At 47.0% G+C, this 26,112-nt stretch overlaps 1 protein-coding gene across 4 annotated transcripts; it reads left to right on the forward strand.

The window, feature by feature from the left end:
* The first annotated feature begins 632 nt into the window (after nucleotides 1-632).
* Nucleotides 633-25,999, forward strand: tmem132a (transmembrane protein 132A). 4 transcript variants are annotated; one of them, XM_044185601.1, is made up of 15 exons: nucleotides 637-1,001; nucleotides 2,837-2,917; nucleotides 3,280-3,403; nucleotides 3,828-4,054; nucleotides 4,180-4,392; nucleotides 4,497-4,702; nucleotides 10,350-10,490; nucleotides 10,633-10,887; nucleotides 10,982-11,134; nucleotides 12,579-12,774; nucleotides 12,915-13,058; nucleotides 17,818-18,020; nucleotides 20,400-20,619; nucleotides 20,718-20,909; nucleotides 24,458-25,999. In XM_044185601.1, exons 3-15 carry the CDS (start codon nucleotides 3,322-3,324, stop codon nucleotides 25,382-25,384), a joined length of 3,159 nt encoding a protein of 1,052 aa, XP_044041536.1. In that variant the 5' UTR covers nucleotides 637-1,001; nucleotides 2,837-2,917; nucleotides 3,280-3,321; the 3' UTR covers nucleotides 25,385-25,999. The 4 variants fall into 4 exon arrangements, with proteins under 4 accessions (XP_044041545.1, XP_044041536.1, XP_044041525.1 ...); XM_044185590.1 differs by having other exon boundaries at nucleotides 637-2,917; XM_044185610.1 differs by having other exon boundaries at nucleotides 633-3,403; nucleotides 10,404-10,490.
* The last annotated feature ends 113 nt before the right edge of the window (nucleotides 26,000-26,112 follow it).

A 26,112-nucleotide genomic window follows, 5' to 3' on the forward strand; every position in this document is an offset into this window, starting at 1 on the left:
TACTTTGTCTCTCATCTGCCCATCATGGATGGTAAGCTGGTCATCCTTACTGTAGTTGATCAATCTTATTATTACATATGTTTAATCATTCTTCACATCCCTTTGTCATTACTTAATTTTGGCTATATTTACCTATAACCATTATCGCTCAATTTACAAACAATGAAAATATGGTCACCATCCGGTCAACGCTGCCATCATGTAGGCTACATACCATGTGACACTTGACAAACAGTGAAATAAAACACTAATGTGGAGCCATCATGCTCATCCAAGACCAGGTGACGGTGTTATACATGGGATTTGCAGTCTAAAGCGTTTACAATGGACTGCTCTGACAAACTTTACAGTAACTGCTAAGCTTAAAATGACACATTACAGCCACTATACAATGTCTGAGGCTTAGAGAGACAGTTTGTTTCTAATTACAGCACACACTTCATACACACTCCTAACTTTAGTGTATATGTACGATTATAGTTGGTGTGTGATGGAGAAACCATCCAGACACACACAGTGAAGCTTTTGGGAAAGCATTTTATATCAAAAGAGTGACCTTTTCTTTGGCAAAATTGTTTGAAGAAGATGTGGAGGAGGGAAAACAGAGAGGGAAGGACAAAAAGAGTAACTTGGAGGGAGGGAGAGAGCAAGAAGCAAAACCTATAAGAATAAAATGAGATCGTAAAGAAGGGCAGGGAATAGGGACATAACAGAGAGAGAGAGAGAGAGAGGATTATTTACCGTTGTGAACGAATAAATCTGTATTGTGTGAATCTGGCACAGAGAGGGAGGGAAGAGAGAGGCAAAGAGAGAGGAGGTTTATAGCAGGCGCAGACCAGCAAAGAAGAGCGCGAGAGACAAAAAAGACCATGTAACTGTATTTTGGAAGGTTTTGTATGTAGTATTTGTTGTATTTATTGTTGTATTTATTGTATTTTTTAAACCTGCTTTAAAAATGCCTCGAGAAAAAGATGTAATCTGGAGCTGAAATAGACATACAGGTGGGTAAAAGAGGTGTGTGTGTAGGTGTGTGTGTGTGTGTGTGTGTGTGTGTGTGTGTGTAAGCGAGAGAGACATCAAGTGCGTGTGTTGTGTAGAACATTATGGTATCATCTTACCTGTTCATAGTGATTGTTGTCATATGGGAACATGTACGTAATACACATATTTGATATATTTAGCTTTGATCTGTGTCCGAATTTAACCTAGTTCCACCCAGCTGAGGTGCATGAGTGTGTGAGTGTGACTGTCTGTATGTGTGTGTATGTATGGACACACTGACTTTAATGACTAAAATATTGTTTGCCTAGTGTCCCTGTGTCTATGATGCTACATGTGAAGGCTCTGATTGGTTTCCTGTAAAATTATCTTCCCTCCCTGCAGGTATTGTGTAACAATAATAGGCTTATTGTAAGCAGAGCTGAATGAAGCCTTTCTGGGGTCTTAAGCAAATTTCACAATTTATAAAACCTCTGTTTTTAACACTGACATAGAGAGCAAATCATTCACCTTGGATCTGCTCTTTATAGGGTCCATCAATCAAAAAAACAGTCAGAGCTCTTGTTTTTCTAAACAAAATGGCTTCTGTTTAAAATGTTTTTGAATATACCAGCAAAAATGAAGATAGATGTTGTTGCTTGTACCCATATGGTTAAAAAAAGACTTTCCCTGCTTGGCCCACATGTCAGGCCTCTGCATGCACCCTGAATGTAGATCCAACCATGACATTAGCTAGCTTATCATAGTATGTGGTCATCATCAATCATTGTATTGTATCTGATTTTCAAATAACTAACTCCTCTTGAGCAAGCTAGCATAACTAATTAGAAGCTACATCTGAACATTAATGCAGCTTGTTTTGCAGTTGGTTAGTATTTGAAGTAAAGTTTAGGGCTATGGACACTACAAACGGCGTATTAGGGCTATTGTGTGTAAAAAAAATAATAAATTACGGAGCTGGGGGAGTTGGGTAATATTCAGAGAAAAACCTCAGAATTTAGAGATTAAAGTGATAATTTCCGAGAATTTTTTTTTTATTTTCTCTGAGATTATAAAGTCATAAATTTGCGAGAACAATTTCAGAAATTCTCTGAGGATAAAATCACAAATTTAGCTGATAAAACAATCTCCACTGAAGGATTTACTTGCTTGTTCTGGAGCTTTTGACTGTATCACATGGTCTTCATCAGCAGTTGAAATTTGCTCAGTTTCAACTGTAGATGTTCAAATTATCATTATTCTGAGCACTTTTTGGACTTCTGAGTTGACAACAGTTAAGCTTGACAGTTCATCAAAAACAAAACTTAATCTGCTGATGAAGACCTGTAATCCGGTTGAAAGCTACAGAAGAAGCAAGCAAATGGACCTCGAGTGGAGACGGTTTTGTCAACATTCAGTAATCACATTTAATGGGATATTCCTTCATTATTTGCACATGGCAAACAGTATTAGTATGCTTAAGATATAATAACCAGAAGCACCTGGTTAACATTAGAGATTGTGGTTATGGCAACTTAACCCTATGTCCTAAAGTACAACCAAGGTTAGGGGGAAATGGTTGAATAATAAAAAAATGTCAAACATTTCCTGCACTGGTACAGAATGTTGCTACTGGATGAGAATATCTAATGCAGCTGTCCGCCAGTGTGGCCTGCTTGGAGCAGATACACAACAGAACTGAACTCTCTCTTACAGCAGCAATGTGAGGGCCTGCGTAAGATATATGCAACAATACCTAGTTAGCGCCAATGGCTACTACACAAAGTCTGCCAGTTAACTTTAAGAACTAACTTTGATAAGAAGACGGAGTGACTGGTTCCTCCATCTGCACAAACAGACTGCACAGCAAGGACTTTTCTCCAATCTGGACCAAAGTTCTTCCCCACCTGGTTCATCCACATGGCCAGCTAACAAGGAGGTTTGCTAAGCTTTGTTCATCTTTTAATACATGCTTGTGTATAATTATGCTGGTTTCTTTAATTTTGCACAAGAGTGAATACACCAAATCCTTTAAACTACTAGCTATTAATGGTAATTTTGGTTATAGTTATTAATTGAATTATTAATCTGAGTTACAAATTGAGAGTTTAGAGTATTTTATAAGAGTGAATCAATTAATTAGCTATCATTTTCCCTTGTTTTAAGGGTGGTGCCCCAAGGACTTTATTCATTAAAGTTATTATTTATGATTATCTTTGATAATTCTGATTAATTGATTGCACCTACACAATTCGGTGCCCCTTTAATCATTGTAAATACCAGCATTGACTTAATTTACAGCGGACTGGTTGTCACATACTGTGTTGCATCAAGTCTGTGGGGATGACAGATGTCAGCTGGGCCAGTGTGCGGTGGGGCAGAAGAGGAGTTAGCATGCTGCTGCTCTTTTGGATTTTCATAGTAGGTGAGTCTTTACTATGGTAAGTAGATTTTTGGTCTGTGGTACATTAGAGAGTCACAGTAGGGTGGACTTTTGCAGAGGTCAACAGCTCATGTATCTGTTGTTAAAACGCTGGACACAAGATGTCTCCTACTTCAAAAGTCCATTCTCAGTGTTTCCACATATACTGGACCATGTTTGACTCCAAACTAGTTGTGATGTCATAAATTCTGCTGGTGTTACTGTAAAGTGAGATTTAAGGCGAGCACAGAGAAACATTCCCCCTTCAGCAAATGAACAAGTTTAGGGGGACTTCAGAAAGTAGGATGATTTTTTCAGATACCTCTTTGTGGAGCAAGGTTTATGTTTTCTTAACTTTCTAGCATGCCTCAATCGCTAACACTTTGGTTCACACCTCCTCCATCACCTTCCTTTTTTATTCCCTCAGTCCCTCCATCCCTCCTGCAGCCTCCTCTCCCTCTCTCCCTGCCAGTGCACATGTCGGTCATCCCTCCTCCCTGGCAGTTTCTCCATCTGTCCCAAGCGGAGCTGGGCCCTCTTTTCTCCAACTCCAGCCCCTTTTCCTTCTCCCAGAGCCTGTTCATGGTGTCCCCACCCGGCCGGATCCCCAGACCAGTCCTCCAGGCTTCATTTGGCCCTTACTCAGTTACACAGGTAAGAGGAAAAGAAGAGGACAGAAGAGATGTGTGGGGTGAGTTTACTGAAGATGGCAATGTATGCTAATTCTATATCAACTGCTAAAGCTAACAAGCTTTATACCTCTCTTTCTCTTTCCACAGCACATGTCAGAGCCTGTCCTCCCTCTCTCTCCCCTTGTGTCCGCCTCCCTCCTCTCAGAGCATGTGGAAAGAGAGAGGGATGAGGGAGGGCAGGAGAGGTTCAGGGTGAGGATGCTGTTCCACAAGCGAGGCGATACCAGCACCCGAGGGACCTGCATCACCCTGCATGCCTTCAAAGAGACAGAGGAGCACAAGGTCTCCTGTATCACACAGGTGAGGACCAGATTTTCTCTGAACCTAGTGTTTTCTCTCTGTCCTACTCATTCACTTTTCCATTTCCCTCTCCTGTCCATCCTTCTGTCCGTCCTGTTTCCCAGCCTCCTCTAGGGCTGTGCTTGGTAACTCTGACACTGCCCAGAGACTGGTTCGAGGATCAACACAGCAACCAATCACATCAGGATTTGGACAAGTGGCACAGTAACATCCACCCTCATCGCCGGGTGCAGAAGCGGGAACAGCAGCAGGGCAGACATCATCACAGCAACTTTGTCAACCATCAGCGTGTGACTTCTCCTTTACTGAGGTGAGGTATTATTCTTTCATTAGCTCACTCATTCATTTCAGTCAGCCAACTCACTTGGAATGGATTATTATACAGTGGTGTGAGAAAGTGTTTGCCCCCTTCCTGATTTCTTTATTTTTTGCATGGTTGTCACACTTAAATGTTTCAGATCATCAAAAAAAATTAAATATTACTATATTACCATATTACTATTATTATTATAAAGATAACACAAGTAAACACAAAATGCAGTTTTTAAATGAAGGTTGTTATTATTAAGGGAAAACAAAATCCAAACCTACATGGCCCTGTGTAAAATAGTGATTGCCCCCTAAACCTAATAACTGGCTGGGCCACCCTTAGCAGCAACAACTGCAATCAAGCATTTGCGATAACTTGCAATGAGTCTTTTACAGTGCTGTGGAGGAATTTTGGACCACTCATCTTTTCAGAATTGTAATTCAGTCACATTGGAGGGGTTTCGAGCATGAACTGCCTTTTTAAGGTCATGTCACAGCATCTCAGTAGGATTCAGGTCAGGACTTTGACTAGGCCACTCCAAAGTCTTCATTTTGTTCTTCTTTAGCCCTTCAGAGGTGGACTTGCTGGTGTGTTTTGGATCAATGTCTTGCTGCAGAATCCAAGTTTGCTTCAGCGTGAGGTCACAAACAGATGGACGGACATTCTCCTTCAGGAGTTTTTGGTAGACAGCATAATTCATGATTCCCTTTATCACAGCAAGTCTTCCAGGTCCTGAAGCAGATGAGACGTGCCTTAATGTTCTTTTTGCTCAGCAGTGGTTTTTGTCTTGGAACTCTGCCATGCAGGCCATTTTTGCCTAGTCTCTTTCTTATGGTGGAGTCATGAACACTGACCTTAACTGAGGCAAGTGAGGCCTGCAGTTCTTTGGATGTTGTTGTGGGGTCTCTGAATGGCTGAAGAAGAACAAAATGAAGTCTTTGGAGTGGCCTAGTCAAAGTCTTGACCTGAATTCTATATTAATTTTTTTTTGATGATATGAAACATTTAAGCGTGACAAACACTTTTTCACACCACTGTATATATATTGGTGTCTAGGCTCTGACCTCATTACTCCCCACAAGGAAACATCAAGCTAAGCACAGCAGGGAGTGACAATAAGAACTTCCCTCCTAAGGGAAGGTAGACTCATAGCCTACAGGTAGATGTTGGGTGGCTTTTCAAATGCTGTATGAACAGCAGAAGCAGTAACAGCAGGTGATTTCATCAGTGATAGCGTAGCTTTCAGGTGAGTGGTGCGGCAGCATGCAGCAAGAGTGAACAGAGAACTTAAGGCTTAAATACACTGCCATGATTAAAAGGGTGCGTTGGATATATATGTTGTAATGAGAGGAGTATGACATGTGAGTGCAGCAGCAAACACGAGTTGACTGTGTGAACTAGCTCAGTTTGGGTCTGTCTCCACCACTTCCCATAGAAAAGCTCAGTGAAGTGGCTGTATGCTGCTCTTTATCAGAGGTGGGGAAGTTATCCAGACCTACATTTGCCAAACCAACTGTCAGCAGACAGCAGTTAGTACTGAGACGAGGGAGTTTATTGAAACAGCCAGACAGAGAAAAGCAATGACGGGAGCTAAGCTAGTAAAGTCTATGGGTCTTATCTTGATGTAGCGCTGGTAGTAAGATCCACTGGAGGAGACGGGTGGCAGGAAAGTCGGGAGCTGACGAAACACACAACGGAGAAGTCCAAAGTCCAAAAGGGGTTGTCAAGAGAAGCTGTGGTCGGGTGGAGTTCTCGTAAGAGGTTTGAGACCAGACAGTGAGTGAACCGGGGGAGTGAGACTATATAGTGTGGAGTAGATGATTAGTGGCAGGTGTGTAATCAATACTCAGGTGAGTGCGATCTGCTGATTGCAGTGGGTGGAGCTGGTGGTGTCTGTGTTGGCTCTCTGACAGTACCCCCTCCTCCAGGGGTGGCTCCTGACGCCCGCCGACAGCGACGGGGTCGGCCTCGGCCTCTGGGTGCAGGACGATCCGGATGAGCCCTGTGAAAGTCCGTCAGTAACGCCGGGTCGAGGATGTCGTCTCGTGGAACCCAAGATCTTTCTTCGGGCCCGTATCCTTCCCAGTCCACCAAGTACTCTAGCCGGCCGCCCCGTCGCCTGGAATCCATAATGGCCTCCACCCGGTAGATTAGGGGTTCCTCGATCACATCTGGAGGAGGAGTTAGGGGTAGCTCCTCGGGTTCTGTGGAAGATGGAGACACAGGTTTTAGGAGGGAGACATGAAATGAAGGGTGAATGCGGTACCTCGGGGTGAGCTGGAGCCGGTAGGTGACGTCATTAATCTGCCTCTCGATGGGGAATGGACCTATGTAGCGGGGACTCAGCTTACGGCAAGGCTGACGGAGACGCAGATCCTGAGTGGAAAGCCAGACGCGATCCCCTGGATGATAGACCGGGGTAGGGGATCGGCGGGCATCAGCAAACTGCTTGTGCCTCCGTACAGCATGCTGCAGGTGGATATGGGCTGAGTCCCACACTCTCTCGCTCGCTCGAAACCAGTGGTCAATGGCTGGGACTTCAGAGGGTTCCTCTGTCCAGGGGAACAACGGGGGTTGGTAGCCGAGTATGCACTGGAACGGGGTGAGACCCGTTCTGCTTTAGCGAGTTTTGTGCGTACTCGGCCCACGGAAGGAAGCGGTTCCAGCTGGTTTGGGTGTTGTGACAGTAGGTCCGAAGATATCTCCCTATCTCATGTATCTTCTGCTCAGTCTGGCCGTTGGTCTGAGGGTGATAACCGGAGGAGAGTTTGACTGCTACTTGGAGGAGTTTGAAGAAAGCCTTCCACACACGTGAGGTGAACTGTGGTCCTCGGTCAGAGACGATTTCTTCCGGGATACCAAAGTTGCGGAATACCTGTTGGAAAAGGGCCTCTGTGGTCTCAAGAGTGGTAGGCAAGCCCTTCAAGGGAATGAGCCTGCAGGCCTTGGAGAAACGGTCCACCGCGACGAGTATGCAGGTGAAACCGTCTGATTTGGGTAAGTCTGTGACGAAATCGACTCCGACGTGGGACCAAGGTCTACGTGGTATCGGAAGGGGTACCAGTTTGCCAGCAGGAAGTTGACGTGGCGTGCGGGAGATGGCGCAGACTGAGCATCCTTCCATGAATTGGGAGACATCCCGGACCATACTGGGCCACCAGTAACGAGCCTGAAGGAGAGAGAGAGTACGCTGGCTGCCTGGGTGTCCAGAGCCCGGAGAAGCATGCGCTGAGCCCAGAAGGTCTTTACGTAGGCTGGTTGGGACGTAGATCTTACCCTCTGAGCCTACCGGCGGAGCAGGTTCCGAGACTGCAGCGGCCTGTATTTGGTCGTTCAGGTCCCACTGGATAGGGCTGACAAGTATGGCTGGAGGAAGGATGGGTTCTGGTGTGAGGGATTCCTCGGGAGCATGGATTCTGGAGAGGGAATCCGCTTTTACGTTCTTGTCTCCGGGTCTATAGGTGATGGAGAAGTGGAAACGGGTGAAAAAGATGGACCAGCGGGCTTGGCGAGGGTTCAATCTTTTAGCAGTACGGAGGTATTCTAGGTTCTTATGGTCGGTGATGACAGTGAATGGGTGATTTGCTCCCTCCAGCCAATGCCTCCACTCTTCTAATGCCAACTTTATAGCCAGCAGCTCCCGGTTGCCGATGTCATAATTCTGCTCCGCCGGGGACAGCTTCTTAGAGATGAAGGCACAAGGATGGAGTTGAGGAGGCTCTCCGTGGCGTTGGGATAGCACCGCTCCCGCGCCGGTAGTGGAGGCGTCCACTTCTACCACGAAGGGGAGATCTGGATTAGGATGGGTGAGCACGGGAGCAGTGCAGAAGGCTCTCTAGCTCTTCAAACGCGGCTCGAGCCTCAGGGTTCCAGGACAGTGACTTGGGTTTGCGACGGAGCAGAGAGGTGAGAGGAGTGGACATGAAACTGAAGCTCGTTATGAATCTGCGATAGAAGTTTGCAAACCCTAGGAACCGTTGGAGTTCCTTAACTGATTGAGGAAGTGGCCAGTTTTGGATGGCTTGGATCTTCCCCTGGTCCATATGAATGTCCTCTGCACTGACGATGTACCCGAGGAACTGGACCGTGGGGCAATGGAACTCACACTTCTCACGTTTCTGATGATTATCTGGTGATTATCTTGATGTAGCGCTGGTAGTAAGATCCACTAGAGGAGACGGGTGGCAGGAAAGCCGGGAACTGACGAAACACACAACGGAGAAGTCCAAAGTCCAAAAGGGGTTGTCAAGAGAAGCTGTGGTCGGGTTGAGTTCTCGTAAGAGGTTTGAGACCAGACAGTGAGTGAACCTGGGGAGTGAGACTATATAGTGTGGAGTAGATGATTAGTGGCAGGTGTGTAATCAATACTCAGGTGAGTGCGATCTGCTGATTGCAGTGGGTGGAGCTGGTGGTGTCTGTGTTGGCTCTCTGACACCAACCAGTTAGTCTTCCATCCTTCAAGTCTTTTCTCTTGTAAAACACGCTTCCAATAAAGCATAAATCTCATCTTTGTGTCGCTTGTCGAATTTTGTTTTTGAGTTTGGAATAGGCTCATTGTTGCCCCCTTTGACCATTGGGTATAAAAACAGCCACTACGCCTGCAATTCTCACCAACCATTAAGTACCAGTGGGTGTTTTCTGTCCTCCAGCCTCAGGAGCAAACCCATTACAAAATGAGCCCATTACGGTTTGGCGTACCAGAACGATGCAAAGAGGATGCACACTCGAAAACTTACTTCGAGAAAATACTTCTAGGATGAGTACTAACTGGTTGTTTTGGCACATAACCGCTTTACTAAGCTTTTCTATGGGAACCACCAAGAACTGTCTCAACAGAGCTACGTCTGAACTAGCTTACAGGCTTCACTTTTTTTAGGAAGGATTAATTTGTCTTTCCTTCTTTCATTGGATACTAACATGACAACTTACAGTTCAGTAGTTGTTGGTGAATCCTACCTTATAACACATTGTAACATCACCATTCATCCTTGACAGTCACATCCCATTGACCGCCTCCCATTTTAGTCAATGCCTACTTGGCTTTAGCAAGGCATCTAACTTCATGTCAAATCATTCCTTCTTTTTTTCTGTCATGGTATGTCTCTGCATTGACACAGCTTCAACAGCTGTAGTGATTTTCCCCTAATATGACTACTGACACTGCTAAATTTGTTATGTTTTCATCTGCTGACATGAAGCTCTGCAGTGTTTACATGTTTGTGAATAAAATTTGCCCACAAATGGAGCGGAACCAGCAGCCTTACATGGAAATGTAGGGGAATCCATTATGCTAATGATCAAATCTCACACAAGTGCACCTATTAACGTACAGATGACATTAATCAGGTTGAAACAAGCAATTTACAAAGTTGTGCAGTTAAGAGGGTTTGAATCCAACTTGGAACACTCATACGAGCAAACCTCAGAAAAAAAGTGAGGCTCTCAGATAAGGATCCGAAAATGTTGTTGCATGAAGCCCATTGTCTTTACACACGAAGATGATGTCCGGTTATAACAGGAAAATTGTGCATGGACAGATGTGTTTGAGACAGTTTCCATTCATCCTTGTTTTCCTCTATGAGTCATAGGTGTGAATGATCCTTTTATCAGTTGCCTGTGTATAAGATGAATTTACGCATTGATTCAGATACCATCCAGGTGTTGATGGGGATACCCTGGGGAATTTTCCACGGGCCCTCAGATACCAACGGGGCCCCATGAGAAACCAAATACAGCTTTACTACTCCTCCTTCGACACAGTGGACGACCTAGAGCTGACACCACCAGGGTATGTTACAGAGAATGTGAAAAATGTAGACAGACTATTTTTAGTTTTTATTTACTTTGCTGCTCAATTAATTTTCATAATTCGTCATTCGTCATTCTCCAACATCTGTCGATCTCCTTGTACCCATTGACCATCCATCCAGATGTGTGGAGGACAGAGCTGCTCAGTCCCAGAGGCAGCTCTTCCATATCAAAGCAGTGACACTAAAGGAGGAGGAGGAAAGAGAGCAGAGCAGGACCAAAGAAGAAACCTGTTTGAACGGGCAGCAAGCGGAGGAGCTTATCTTGGACTCCCATGTTGTGATTCGCTATCACAGGGGCCCGGTCCTCATAGGACAGCCAATCAGGGTGTCTGTGAATCTGAGAGCTAACTTCAGTGCTGAGTTTGTGGTCTTAAGGTAGACACAAAATGATGTCAGTACAACCCTACTTTCACATTCTTAAAATGCTGTCTTGTAGTTTTACATTGAAAATCTGCGTGTGTGTCTTCAGGCTGAAGGTGAAGAAGGGCTTGGTGTCGATGGTGGCCCAGAGAACTCTGACCTCTGACCTGTGGGCAGTGACCCTGGAGCGAAGCCAAGGCTCCAAACATGATGTGGTATCCATCTTCTGCCACAAACACAGCTCACGCAAGCACACAAACAAGTAGGTCTAGAGTTTGATTTCAGCTCAGTTCAGTTTGTCTATGAACCATTACAGTCAAGACAGGAAAATGGAGCGAGTTCATTTAGCTAATCTCATGATAACTGAGCACAACACCTCCAACCATAGTGACCGCTATTATACACAAAACGATGGAAAATACAGTAGCAATTAAAAGTGTTTTCACCACATTTTACCATTGAGACAACCAAAGGTGTAGGTTTAAACAAAGACCAGTGTTCACACACACAAAGAACTTGGCAGATTGTCTAACAGCAGCTGAAACCCCCTGCCCCAACACCTTTTCAACAGCTAAATTGTGGAGGCCTACATCTAGCAGGTTCTGTAACTTTCAGAAACTGACAATCCAACAAGCACACCCACTTCACTCAGTGATTGGTCAGCTGTGTGGACGTGAGAAAGTAGGTGGGGTTTGAACTTCTCTCAAGGAATGGTGGAATGAGTGAAATGATTCCTTCATGTGTAGGACAGTAAATGATTAATGCTTCAACATGACTTAAAGGGAACATTCTGCACCTTTTATGTGGCTGTCCAGTCAGTGTTGATGGTAAATGTAGTTAATTGAAGCAATAAGTTCTCCTGCTCGTGGAGCCAAGCTGGCAGTGCCTACCTGTACCAGGATGCATTGCGTGCAAGCTTCTGATGCCCACGCCCACCCAGCGGGCCACTACAGCTCTGAGCCGGTGCTAATCAAAGTTACACAGCGTTGTCAAGCAAATTAGATCCTGCATTTGAAAAACTGCCCACACTGAAATTCATTGCAGCAGAATGATCCAATTTCTGTTGGCATCGGAGGACAATTTGAGCAAAGGCACCACCAGTCAATGTATGCTCTCAGCAGCTGGGGTTCTGGAGGGTCTGGTTCTAGTTCCGCCAGCCATATCCTCTTGCACGGTTGCAGCTGTGATTGCGGTGGCAGCCTCTGCCACAGCCCAAACAGGAAGTCAAGAGGGCTGTCACATTGCCAACAGGACAGAGAAAGCCTGAATCAAAATGTAAATAAGAAATGGTTCAGATGCAAGTAAGCTGAGAGCACAGTGATCATATTTACAGTGTCAGAACTTTCAAAACATTTCTAGCAGTGCCTTCATCTATGTGCATTAGCTTTGAAACTGGCCTTATTTAATCACTATGTAACCAAGGTGGCATTGGGAAGGCACAACTTCCCTCTGCATTAACTCTCACTGTGGTGTAGTTTGAGTAGCAGGGAACGTAGGACTAGGGAGAAAAAGGGGACTGAGTATACAGGGCCCTCATGTGAGGAGGGCTCACAAAGATATTAGAATGAACAGCTGTGGATGCGGGGAGGGGCCCATAGAGAATGCCTATGTACAGGGTCCAGAATTTTGTGCTACGCCCCTGTTGTGTAGAAGCAGTGAGTACTGACATACTGGCAGCTCAGTCTCTGATCTCTGTCGCCCTGCAGTCCCACACTCCTCCAGCAGGTGGTGTGTCTGTCAGTCGACGGCCTGAGGCAGAGCTTCGGTATTGCCATGACCGTGTCTGCCAACTGGTGGGTGGAGTACTCTGGGCATAGTAACCCCCTATCGCCACACGGGGCAGCAGTGAGCATCTTCTCATTCACTGATCGACACATCTTTGGCATCACTCCCATCACAGAGGTACTTCATTCATTTATTCATTCATTCAATCCCAACGCAAAGATCATAATTTTATGAACTTTCAAATCTTTAAAGGTCCATCTAATCTGATTTGTTTCAACATAATTTTAATTGTGTGTTTTCTGATCCTCTTTCGTCAGAGTAACACGATCATCAACACAGCCATACTGACCAATCAGCTGGTGTCACTTCCTGTCATTGTGCTGGCCATAAGTCGTGATGGGAAGGTGTCAGATGTCACCTCTGCTGTCACGTGTCACTCTACCAATGAGAACACTGTCAAGGTGCAATACAGTCAAACACAAAAAATTCTGTCAAAAGATTTTAACCTGTCTCTGTTCAAGGATGGTCTTTGGCATCGAAAAAGACCATCAAAGCGACTAAGTGGATCTTGAAGATTGTTTTTGTCAAACGACTACTTCCAAAATTAAGAATGAACAGGCGCTCAACTTTAGCATAGCTTAGCAAAAAAGACTGGAAGCAGGGGGCAAACTGCTGACATAAACTAAGCAATAAGTAACAATGTACTCATATTAAAGGACATTTATTTGAAAATCAACAAAAATAAATATTGTTATATTGCGACCTCTCCCAGAGGACAGATGTTGTTTATCTGACTTATCTGCTATCATGTGTCAATTTCAAATTCAATCAATTTTTTTGTCCAAATTATCACCTTATAAAGTTATGATTACCTTGTTAGCAAACAGATGCTTATTTACACATCCAGCAGACACAGAGCAATGTGATAATTTATTAGGGGTGGTCTGTGTCACCTGATGAGTCCAATATTCTCACTCTGTTAGCTCTGTCTCTGGTCTCCACCAGCTCCTGAGGGAAATATCTGGCTCTTTAGCTGGTAAATGCTCCACTATGTTCACCAGCTGCTCTCTAACTGTATTTGTCTGCTGTTCTGTTGTTTCTTGCTGAGCAGGTAGTGTACAGTGGATTTATCAAAGCTATTTCACAGCTGCTGCTGTCGTATGTACAATCTTTCGAACCCACAAATGCAGAACACACTAGTAGTCTTTTACAACCAATTCACACTTTATTTAGAATGTTAGCAGGAATAGTGGGAAGGGGTGTAATTGTTCAGAGCAAAGCCTGAACAATTACACCCCAAACTAGATAACCCAGGGGGAGTAGCAATGGTTCCAGCGTGGAGACTGAAGCAGCGGTCACCCGACTAACTTGGTTTAGACGCTGTGTGGGTCTGGACAGGCAGACTGGTCCATGAGGCAGGGTGTAGGTGATACCGTGTAGACCTGGGCTGGCCGTGGGGTGGAGTTTGTTGTGGTATGTGGAGACTGACCATCAGTGGAACCAAGATCATGGAGCAGGTTGGATGCAAAAGGTCTGGCTCCGTGGTGGAGTAGTTGGAGACAAGGTGGGGTGGCTGGAGAGACCGGCAGGCAGGCTGACAGGAATCCAGACAATGACAGGAACTTTGATCACCGAGTGCTGGAAGACACTGGCTTGTGTTGAGATACATGAAAGGTAGGATGAACTCTCGTGGAGCGGGGTAATTTCAACCTGACAGCAGATGGGTTAATGATGCGATCAATGACGAATGGACCAATGTAGCGGGAAGACAGTTTCTTTGACTCGGTCCTTTAAGGGATATTTTTTTAAGACAACCAAACACTCTGACCTGGTTCATAAGTTGGCGCTGGTATCCGGTGTCGATCTGCGATTTGACGGTTCCTCTCGGCCGACTAGAGAAGAGCTGCTCGGGTCTCTCTCCAGATCTTCTGGCAATGGTGAAGGTGGTGCTGCACGGACGGAACTGCGAGCTCACTTTCCTGGGATGGAAACAGGGGCGGTTGATATCCTAGTAAGGACTCAAATGGGGAGAGGCCAGAAGCAGCGCAGGTCAGGGAATTGTGTGCATATTCCACCCAGGGGAGTTGGGAACTCCAAGAAGATGGATTAGCGGCGGCTACGCAGCGAAGGGTTGCTTCAAGGTCCTGGTTCTCCCTCTCCATCTGACCGTTGGACTGCGGGTGGAAGCTGGAGGAAAGGCTGATGGTGGCTCCCAAAGCTTGGCCAAAAGATCTCCATACCTGCGAGATGAACTGGGGACCCCAGTCTGAGACATCCAGCAGGATCCCGTGGAGATCGAACACTTCAGGAGTCAGGGTCAGTAGGTCTGCAGTCTCCAGAGCTGAAGGGAGCTTTGGTAATGCCACGAAGTGTACCGCCTTGGAAACCTGGTCTGCTATGGTGAATATAGTGGTGTTACCCTGTGATGGAGGCAGTCCGGTAACAAAGTCTAGGGCGATTTGGGACCATGGGCAACTGGGGACCGGGAGTGGTTGTAGCAGACTGACCGGCGGTCGATGAGAAGACTTCCCTCGAGCACAGACAGTAACAGGCGGCCACAAAGGCTGGCTATCGGCCTCCATGGTGGGCCATCACAAATGCCGTCGGAGGAGGGAGAGGGTTCGAGTGATTCCAGGGTGACAGGCAAAGCGGGAGTTGTGGACCCACTGAAGCACTTGGGAGCGAGTGGCGTCTGGAAAAAAACGTGCGGTTAGGAGGACCGTTGCCTGGGTCTGGCTGATCCCTCTGGGCCTCCCTCACCACGGTTTCTATTTCCCAAGTCAGGGTGGCTACCAAGCAGGTGGGACGCAGAATAGTGTCAGATCCAGTTTTGGGGTCCAGGGAAAGATCTTGACGGGATAGTGCGTTGGCCTTGATGTTCTTAGATTCAAGCCAGTAGGTGAGGGTGAACTTGAAACGCCCAAAAAACAATGCCCATCATGCCTGGCGAGAGTTGAGCCTCTTAGCTGACTGAAAGTATTTAAGGTTCTTGTGGTCCGTCCACAATAGGAATGGTTGTTCTGCTCCTTCTAACCAGTGGCGCCACTCCTTCAACGCCATCTTAACCGCCAATAACTCCCTGTTGCCCACATCATAGTTTCGTTCGGCAGGAGTGAGTCGTTGGGAGAAAAAGGAACAGAGATGAAGTATCTGGTCGGTGTTGGAGTACTGGGAGAGTACGGCCCCGACTCCGATGCATCAACTTCCACTGTGAATTGGCGTGCAGGATCAGGTTGGATCAGGATAGGAGCGGAGGTGAACAGAGCCTTAAGTTTGGCCAAGGCAGCATCTGCTTCGGCGTTCCAGGCAAAGGGCACCTTGGAGGAGGTGAGCTTGGTGAGTGGGACCGCCACACGACAGTAGTCTCAGATGAACCTCCAGTAGAAGTTGGCAAATCCTAGGAAGAGTTGTAGTTGCTTGCGATTGTGGGCCACTCCGAGACTGCTTTTACCTTGGCCGGGTCCGTCCTCATCTGCTCACTCTCCAGGATGTACCCCAAGAAGCTCACTGAGTCAGCATGGAATTTGCATTTCTCTGCCTTGACAAAGTGACAGTTCTCCAGGATTGTTGTAAGACCTGACGGACGTGACTGATGTGACTAGCTGGGTCTCGGGAGAAGATGAGAATGTCGTTGAGGTAGACGACGGTTTACGAAGTCGCGGAGGATGTCATTGACCAGGGCTTGGAACACCGCCGGTGCATTGGTGAGTCAGAATGGCATGACCAGGTACTCAAAGTGGCCCAGGGGTGTGTTGAAGGCGGTCTTCCATTCATCCCCCTCCCGTATCCGAACCAGGTGATAGGCATTGCGAAGGTCCAGTTTTGTGACTATGGTGGCCCTGTGGAGGGGTTCAAAGGCTGAGTTTATTACAGGCAGGGGGTACTTGTTCTTTATGGTGATCTGGTTGAGGCCTCTATATTCAATGCAGGGTCGCAGTGTCTTGTCTTTCTTTGCTACAAAGAAAAAACCTGCCCCCACAGATGAGGAAGAGGCCCAAATGAGGCCTGCCTGTACCAAGTCTCTTATATAGGTCTCCATGGCCTCCCGTTCGGGTCAAGACAAGTTGTAGAGGCAGCTCGAGGGCAGAGAAGCTCCGGGAAGGAGATCGATGGCACAGTCATAGGGGCAATGTGGTGGTAGAGACAGGGCCAAGTCCTTGCTAAAAACTTCTCGTAGATCGTGGTATTCTTTTGGGATCGAGGCTAGGTCTGGGGGTGTTGGTTTGGGTGGTGGTGTCTTAACCTCCGAGGGAGATCGGGCAGACTGGAGGCAGGTGGAGAAGCAGTAGGTACTCCAGCTCAGGATTCTCCTCGTCTTCCAGTCAATGTGAGGGTTATGTTGCCGCAGCCAGGCGTAACTCAGAACTAGGGGTGTCCGAGGTGCCGAGATGAGCTGGAAGTGGAGGTCTTTGCGGTGATTGCCGGACAGAACCATGGAGACCGGGACTGCCATCCAGCGCCTCCACCTTCCGTGGCCACTGCAAGGCCTCCATGGGGATGCCTGCCTGTCAGGCTAGCTCCACGTCCAGGAAGTTGTCCTCTGCCCCCGAGTTGACCAGGGCTAGCAGAGGAAGAGATCCGCGTGGGTGGTGAAGAGTAGCCAGGATTTGTAGTCAAGGCGGTTCCGGCTGTCGGGGGTTGTTGTGGCTCACCAGAACCCCCACTGTAACTGGTGAGCCTAATCTTTTGGCCTCATGGGGCATGTGGCCAGGAAGTGGCCCTGGCGGCCGCAATAGAAACATTCCCCCGCCGTATGTCAGCGTAGATGTTCCGCCGGCGTGAGGTGGGCTTGGCCAAGTTGCATAGGCTGGCTGGCTGGGCTGGCTGGTGGTGGTGAGAGGTCGGCTAGCGTGCGTCGCAGCTGCTGCTGCTGCTGGAAACAAGGTTGATGAGAGCCATGAGACTGAACCAAAACAGTAAAGTTTTTGTCTGTAAAACCAAAGCAATGAGCTGAAAGAGCTTTAGAGCTGAGGGGGTAATTCTCTGTAGGTTCGTCACTACGAGCAAAACCTTTCACATTACACATAGTCATTTAACCCATTGTTGTCATTAAAATATTGATTGCTTCAGCTTTATATAAGTGACATTGTTATATTTAAACATTCAATTAGAACAAATCTAAATTAAAAGCATCTTCTCTAATGTTTTGATTGACTTAATATACATACTGTACACATGTCCTATAATCTTGTCCTCTGTCTGTATCCATCCTAACCACAGGTGTCCAGTGATTGCTCCACCCTCTTTGTGGACGGCAGCGAATCAGGGTTGGGTAACACCTGTGCAATAGTGGAGTTTCTACTGGGCACGCTCAGTGGCTCTGTGTGTCTGGAGGTGTGGGCTCCTTCAGTGCCCCTGCGAGTGACCTTGGCAGACCCCGTTCTCAATGCCATCGATGGCTGGAACCACTTCACAGAGAAAGGGTAGGAGACATCCACAATGTGTCGTCTGTGGTTTATTTAACCTTTCTATATGCCTTTGTGTGGGTGTTTCTGGAGGTCCGCTGGAGACTCAAAAATTAAATGAAAGTCCTCTTTAGCCCCAGTGTTTCCTCTAAGTATTTCATTCAATAAATTCTGAAGGTGGCCATATGTTTTCTTTAATGCACAGGCTGGGAAACCCTATCAGACAATGTCAAGCACTCTTTGGCCAAAAATATATAAATATGCAATAGAATAATAACTTTTCACTAAAGAACAACCACAATGATGAGCCTTAGACTACAGTGTTAGCTAAAGCTGGAACAGTGTGAGGAATATAGGATGTCTTACCAAAAGCTCTTGTTGTGGTCCTGTGATGAGTGTTCTGAATTAATCCTGTTATGTCATCACAGTTGTGATTTTTCATTTCTTAGAGACCAAAGACTGCAAATACAGTTTAGTCTGTGGTTTTGAGCTCTGTAAATAGACTACATAATCCACAAGTAGTCTACATACAGTAATGTGCAGACATCCCACTGAGCAATAGACGTCATTTCAATATCGCCTCTATGCTTTAGCTCTGAGACCAGGATTTCTTGGGTTATGTATAGCCCGGTTTTAGACCATATTTTAAAAACATCATTACATATTTTTAAAATGCATACAAACCTGTAAATATGTAACATAAGCCTTGTACAACCCCAGGTTTACAGTATAACTGTTTCTTTTTAGGCTTTTTAGGACGTCTGGTGACGTAGTATACAGAGTGAAAAGATGTCTACATTGCCACAAGGATGTGGTGGATAAGTGGGTTACACTCAGGGCTGGCTCTTGGTACATTGGGGGTTCAAGTTTCATGTGTGTCATGTTCTTATTGGTGTTCACTTGAGAAATTTGGATGTGGTTTTTTAGTTACGCTAGTGACAATAAGCTATTATTTGCACAAAAGCGAATCCTATAGTCATTAAGGAAGGAAGAGCAGTTCAGTCTTGTCGAGGTTGAGCTTCAGGTGGTGTGCAGACATCCACTGAGAGATGTCAGCCAGACACGCAGAGATTTGTGCTGCCACCTGGGTTTCAGACAGGGTAAAAGACAGAATTAGCATGAATTAGCTGAGTGTCATCTGCATAGCAGTGGCAGGGAAATCCATGTGAGTGAATGACAGAGCCAAATGACTTGGTGTAAAAAGAAAAGAGGAGGGGACTTGAACTGTATCACTGACTGTATTTACAAAGACTTTTGTGTTTCCTAACACTACTGGAGGTAAATTAATAACTAGTTAGTAAAGATTACAATTATACTGGACCAGAGGTTCAGTATACAGTTCAATTCCACAAAGATACCTCAGTTTCAATTCAGCAGCAAATAATTTCTTTTGTCACTCTGTTTTTGGTTTTGAACCACTGAGTTGTTTTTAACTACTTTTTTGTCTGACTGGGCATCCTAATATTGGTAATTTGGAATCTCAATTCTCAGTATTTGGATCCAATATTCGGAAGGTAACAATAATACTCACTATTCACTGTATTAGCATAACAAAATCACCATAACCAAGGCACCATAATACACCACATCAATAATATGAATACTCAGTTCATTCACTTAAACCAGAAATGGTTGCAACTCAGTCCTTCCGCAGACAACCAGAATGCGTTTGAAGAAGAATGAAGAAGGTAAGTGTCTTTTCCAAACCAAGTCAAAAAAGGGGTAAAGTCAGAGTCTGGGATTTGGGGTTGTGCAAGTGGTCCTGAGAGCTGAGTGTAAGAGTGGTGCTGGCCTTGTGCAGTATATTATGTTTACCCTACCCCCATGGCAGGAGAGGGGTAAGGTCAGCAGTTCTTGGCTCTGGGCTCTTCAATTCAGGGATCTAGACGTCTCGTCTGGGTAAGCCCTAACTTCAAATCAATTCAAAAACATGACCTGCAATCATTGACATGGCCAGGATTGTTCATTAATCAATTGCCTTTCAAATGCCTTTCTGATTTGTCAGTAATTGTTAATTCCTTTAACTTCAACAAAACATTTACATATAATGTAAATTGTACAATCAACATAACATTTTAAATAACCTTTATAGTAAATTAATTTCTGAGTGAAACACTGTTTCATGAATTACAAACTATACAGTGTACACTTGATGCAATATTCACTTGAACTCGTTAGCTTAGCCTAGCACCTTGTGGCACAGCATTCATTTATTTATTTTTACCACGACTCACCAATTCGGGAGTCACTCGGCAGGTTTCAGTGAGCAGGGCCTCACACACACACACACACACACACACACACACATCTATGTGTGTACATGCTGTTACCGTTCTGATTTGACAACGTCATATTGTGTTTTTACTTTAGTTCTTCATGTGTGTCCTGTCTCCTTAGGTGTGTGCCGGTGTATCAGCGTTCCTCAGTCCAGGTTCTGACTCAATTCACAGCTCAGGACTCCCACAGTAGAACCACACATCTGCTGGGCTCATCTGATTGGTTTGTGGATGTTACAGAGCTGGTCCGTAACTGGCTGAGAGTAGATGACCCTCGAGTGGCTTCCCTTGGCACCCAGACCAACCTGATTGGTTTACGACCAGGAAAGACATCACTCCATGTAGGTGATAGTTGTACATCAATTCATTTGGACATCTTCACTTACTGAGCATCATCATCATCATCATCATCATCATCATCTTTCTCTCTCTCTCTCAGGTTGTCTCTGAGCAATGGGATGGCGTGCTGGGCAGATGTGACATCACTGTGACCTCTGACCCCGTAACCCCCGGGGACCTGTCTGTGCAGGTGGTCAGCGGCCTCGGCATGTCAGTCACGGCCAGCCCAGCCCACCCTTCCATCGTCACAACAACAGTGACAGCCTACAACATCCTGTACAACCATCACCAGGTGAGAGTGATGTTGATGAGGTTGATTTATGATGTGTGAAGACAGTTCTTCATATAGTGCAGGCACTGTAAATTCTCAAATAAAGCAGGTATTCAAATAATAGCATTAGGGTGTGGCCAGCACAAGGTACGCTGCTGATAAAGGGGGGTTAAAATGACCTTCACTATAATGGCTCACATGGTAAATTAAGCATAATGTACTGTACATTTCCACAGCGCTAATTCCATGAGTACAAAAACAGAGTCGTAACATATGCAGTACTTTGGTCCAGCTTTACTCTAGCAGCATCACCTGGTCAAAATGGCCTTAGTTCAGGCACTGACGAGCAGTAAAGTCATGTGTTAGTTGATTGGCATCAGCTGTTTCATTCATGCTTCACCATCACTGGCTCATTCACCAGCTGTTTGGCTACCAGCTGTCTAGTAACATCATTCATGCAGGTGGCCATTATTACCCAACACCTTTTACTACCCAAGTGGTGTTCAGTTGTTGGACTTCTGTGCTAGTTGCAGTTTGTCCATAACTAACACCATGTTCAAGCACAAGGGTGTCCATCAGTGCACGTGGCACCAGGACACCTAGGCGGAGGTCGATGATCGACTTTGTTGTCGTATCATCTGACTCTCCGCCGCGTGTCTTGGACACTCGGGTGAAGAGAGGGGCGGAGCTGTCAACCGATCACCACCTGGTGGTGAGTTGGATCCGCTGGCAGGGGAGGAAGCCGGACAGACTTGGCAGGCCCAAGCGTATCGTGAGGGTCTGCTGGGAACGTCTGGCGGAGCCCGCTGTCAGCAGGGTCTACAACTCACACCTCCGGGAGAGCTTCTCCCAGATCCCGGGGGAGGCTGGGGACATTGAGTCCGAGTGGACCATGTTTTCCACCTCCATTGTCGATGCGGCGGCTCGTAGCTGTGGTCGCAAGGTTTCTGGTGCCTGTCGCGCGCGGCAATCCCGAACCCGGTGGTGGATGCCGGAAGTAAGGGATGCCGTCAGGCTGAAGAAGGAGTCCTATCGGGCCTTGTTGGCTCATGGGACTCCCGAGGCAGCTGACAGGTACCGGCAGGCTAAGCGTGCTGCAGCCCGTGCGGTCGCAGAGGCAAAAACCCAGGATTGGGAGAGGTTCGAGAGGCCATGGAGGAGGACTATCGGTCGGCCTCAAAGAAATTCTGGCAAACCGTCCGGACGGCTCAGGAGGGGGAAGCAGTGCTTCACCAACACCGTGCACGGTGCGGGTGGAGAGCTGTTGACCTCGACTGGGGATGTTGTCGGACGGTGGAAGGAATACTTTGAGGATCTCCTCAATCCCGCTGTCACGTCTTCCGAAGAGGAAGCGGAGGCTGGGACCCGGAGGCGGACTCATCCATCACCCTGGCCGAAGTCACTGAGGTTGTTGGCAAGCTCCTTGGTGGCAAGGCTTCAGGGGTGGATGAGATCCGTCCTGAGTATCTTAAGTCTCTGGATGTTGTGGGACTGTCTTGGCTGACACGTCTCTGCAACACCGCGTGGCGGTCTGGGACAGTGCCTCTGGACTGGCAGACCGGGGTGGTGGTCCCTCTGTATAAGAAGGGGACCGGAGGGTGTGTTCCAATCACAGAGGATCACACTTCTCAGCCTCCCGGTAAGGTCTACTCCAGGGTACTGGAGAGGAGAATTCGTCCGGTAGTCGAACCTCGGATTCAGGAGGAGCAGAGTGGTTTTCGGCCCGGTCGTGGAACACTGGACCAGCTCTATACTCTCCATCGGGTGCTCGAGGGTTCATGGGAGTTTGCCCAACCAGTCCACATGTGCTTTGTGGATCTGGAGAAGGCATTCGACCGTGTGCCCCGGGCGCTTTGTGGGGAGTGCTCTGGGAGTATGGGGTCCGGGGCCCTTTGCTAAGGGCTGTCCGGTCCCTGTATAACCGGAGCAGGAGCTGTGTTCGCATTGCCGGCAGTAAGTCAGACCTGTTCCCGGTGCATGTTGGACTCCGCCAGGGCTGCCCTTTGTCACCGGTTCTGTTCATAATTTATATGGACAGAATTTCTAGGCGCAGTCAGGGGCCGGAGGGTGTCCGGTTTGGGAACCACAGGATCTCATCTCTGCTGTTTGCAGATGATGTCGTTCTGATGGCTTCTTCAAACCAGGACCTGCAGCATGCACTGGGACGGTTTGCAGCCGAGTGTGAAGCAGCTGGGATGAGAATCAGCTCTTCCAAATCTGAGGCCATGGTTCTTGACCGGAAAAAGGTGGTTTGCTCTCTTCGGGTAGGTGGGGAGTCCTTGCCCCAAGTGGAGGACTTCAAGTATCTCGGGGTCTTGTTCACGAGTGAGGGACGGATGGAGCGTGAGATTGACAGGCGGATCGGTACAGCGTCTGCAGTGATGCGGGCGCTGTATCGGACCGTTGTGGTGAAGAAGGAGCTGAGTCGAAAGACAAAGCTCTCGATTTACCGGTCAATCTACGCTCCTGCCCTCACCTATGGTCATGAGCTCTGGGTAGTGACCGAAAGGACAAGATCGCGGATACAAGCGGCCGAAATGGGCTTCCTCCGCCGAGTGGCTGGGCGCTCCCTTAGAGATAGGGTGAGGAGCTCAGTCACACGGGGAGCTCGAGTAGAGCCGCTGCTCCTCCACGTCGAGAGGAGCCAGCTGAGGTGGCTAGGGCATCTGATCCGGATGCCTCCTGGACGCCTCCCTCGGGAGGTGTTCTGGGCATGTCCCACCGGGAGGCGGCCCCGGGGAAGACCCAGGACACGCTGGAGGGACTATGTCTCTCGGCTGGCCTGGGAACGCCTCGGGATCCCCCCGGAGGAGCTGGAGGAAGTGTCTGGAGCGAAGGAAGTCTGGGAGTCCCTGCTTAGACTGCTGCCCCCGCGACCCGGCCCCGGATAAGCGGAAGAAAATGGATGGATGGATGGACCTTTTACTATTACATTTGCTGCTGCAGCTCGATCCACCACCCCAACCTCCTGCTTATGTGCTATATTTTTGGTATTGCCTACATCCACTGATTTTTGTAACTTTCTGAAACCGACAATCTAGCATGCTCACTTCACACACTTGGCCAGGGGTGCCAAGCTCTCTCTCAAACTTTTTTTTTTATTCTTCACACAACTGCTTCTGTGTACAACTGCAACACTATGAATACCTTCAAGGAGAGAGTGTGAAAGTGTGTGCCAGTGACGGCAGGCTTTTAACCCTGCATTTGAGTTGACTTAAAATGTGGTCAGAATGCACTTCATACAAACTGCTAAGTTTGTATGAAGTGCTCTTTAAGCTACTGTCAGTAACACTCAACATTTCCTGCAAATGTTTCCCATGAAACAACTACAAGGTAAGGGAGGCATCACGGAGGCTTCTTAAATGATTAATAAAGGGCTGGCTGTCTCGGAAGTTGAGGTAAATTAAGGCCACTATTTTAGAATTTACAGTTGGCTGATAGTTCAAAACAATTGGCTAACTGTTATTTACATGTTTATTTATATAAAGTAACAATGTGAAACAGTTAAGAGGACAATGACCTGTGAGCTCTAATAGTCTTTCCATCTATATCCTGTCGTGTCTCTCCAGGAGGCGTCCATCAGTGTCTGGCTCCAGTTCAGTGACGACACTGCCTCCCTACTCTCCTCCTTCAGCGACCTACCCTTTTTCCTGCGTCTCTCCTCATTGGCTGAGACCGTGGTTGTGGTGACGCCCAGCCCCAGCCAACGTATCTTTGCCCAGGGCGACGGAGGCGGGCCTTTACTGCGTGTAGAACTACTGGTTTCAACCTGCACTGACCAGCCAATCACTTCCAACTCTGTCAGTGAAGGTGACAGGGATTGGAAGGACACCGGAGGAGGAGGAGGCGGGACCAGGAGGCTGGCAAGAGGATCTGGTTGGATAAGAGTCAACCTAGAACTGGGCTTCCTGCAGCCAGTAGGGGACAAGGATGAGGAGGGCGAGGAGTTTGAGTTTGACATTTCAGACACGCTGGTTGAGTCAGACAGTGACATATATGCATCGAACTTTGACGAGAACGAAAATGGGAATCTAAGCAGTGACTACTATAACAAAATCAGTGGAAAGATGACTAATAGAAACTGGAACGAGGTGGGGAACGGAAGGATAGTCAGTCAGAACAATCTGGAAAAAGCTGTGCTGATGCCGAGCCAGGAGGAGGGCACTGTGTACTTCTCCCCGAGCCAGGAGAAAGGAGAGAGGGAGGAGGAGGAGGAGGAGGAGGAGGAGGAAGGGCAGGGAGCTCGAGAGCTTGAGGTCGGTGTGGGCGCTGTCCTCTCTCTGCTCTGTCTCTCTGCTGTCCTCTTCCTGGCAAACTGTCTGCCCTGTGCCCTGCGAGACAGGAGGAGGACAACGATAGAGGCGAAGAGGGAAGGAGAACTAGAGGGAGGCGCAAAGGAAGAAGCGGAGAGGATGAAGAGAGAAGGTGAAGAGAAGATGAAGCAGCAGCAGGAGAACAATAAAAAGGATGTTAAAGAGGTAGAGATCATTTGGTGATAAATGTGCAGGCCGAGCTGAATTTCAGCTCAAGTCTGTACTCACTTTGACAGAACAATCACAAGGAACATGAAGCCAAGTTGTTATTTTAACCGCATGCTATCACCCTGTTTTGTACAATGTTTACACTGCCAAACAAACCACAGCATCGCCCCCAGTTACAGTTGGTGGAACCATGACATCATTTTTTTTCTGGGTGTTCAAGTCTCATATTCGGTCCATCCGGTCTTTATTCAGTCCACAAAAAAAGCACTTGTTGACTTGGTGCATGTGTTATCAGTGGTTACACACATCAGTGGGCCTGAAAACAAGCTAATTGATATTTCATTGGGTCCGTTTTACAAATTACTAAAACTAATTTAGCCTCACTGAAGTGAGAGTTGAGAGAGACAATGTACCATACAATGTAAATATGTTTAATAATTACTTGTATTAGAAATTGTCTAACTCTGAATGTTTTCTTTTCTGATTATGTTATATGTCATTTTGTCAGTTGTCTGTTTCTGGTTTCATGTCAGTGTGTTTAATATAAAGTGTGCTGTATGAAGCTTTCTACGTTTTACAGGACGGCTGGTCCTGTGTGTTTTCTACTAATAAAGAAATGAGCCCGCCATGCCCTCTAGTGGCGTAAAGGTGAAACTAAATGTAATATGGCGAACCGGGCAGCACAGACTTATCAGAAGACGAGGCCCAGCACACGCACTTGACAGTCTCCTCTGTTGGAAGAA

This window comes from Siniperca chuatsi, linkage group LG3, assembly GCF_020085105.1.
Source record: "Siniperca chuatsi isolate FFG_IHB_CAS linkage group LG3, ASM2008510v1, whole genome shotgun sequence".
Classification (NCBI taxonomy): Eukaryota; Metazoa; Chordata; class Actinopteri; order Centrarchiformes; family Sinipercidae; genus Siniperca; species Siniperca chuatsi.

Coding starts and splice junctions, on each gene's coding strand:
- tmem132a (XM_044185590.1), top strand. CDS start 3,322: ATGACAGATGTCAGCTGGGCCAGTGTGCGGTGGGGCAGAAGAGGAGTT. Junction 4,055..4,179: donor GCCCTTACTCAGTTACACAG/GTAAGAGGAAAA, acceptor CTCTTTCCACAG/CACATGTCAGAGCCTGTCCT. Junction 10,491..10,632: donor CTAGAGCTGACACCACCAGG/GTATGTTACAGA, acceptor CCATCCATCCAG/ATGTGTGGAGGACAGAGCTG.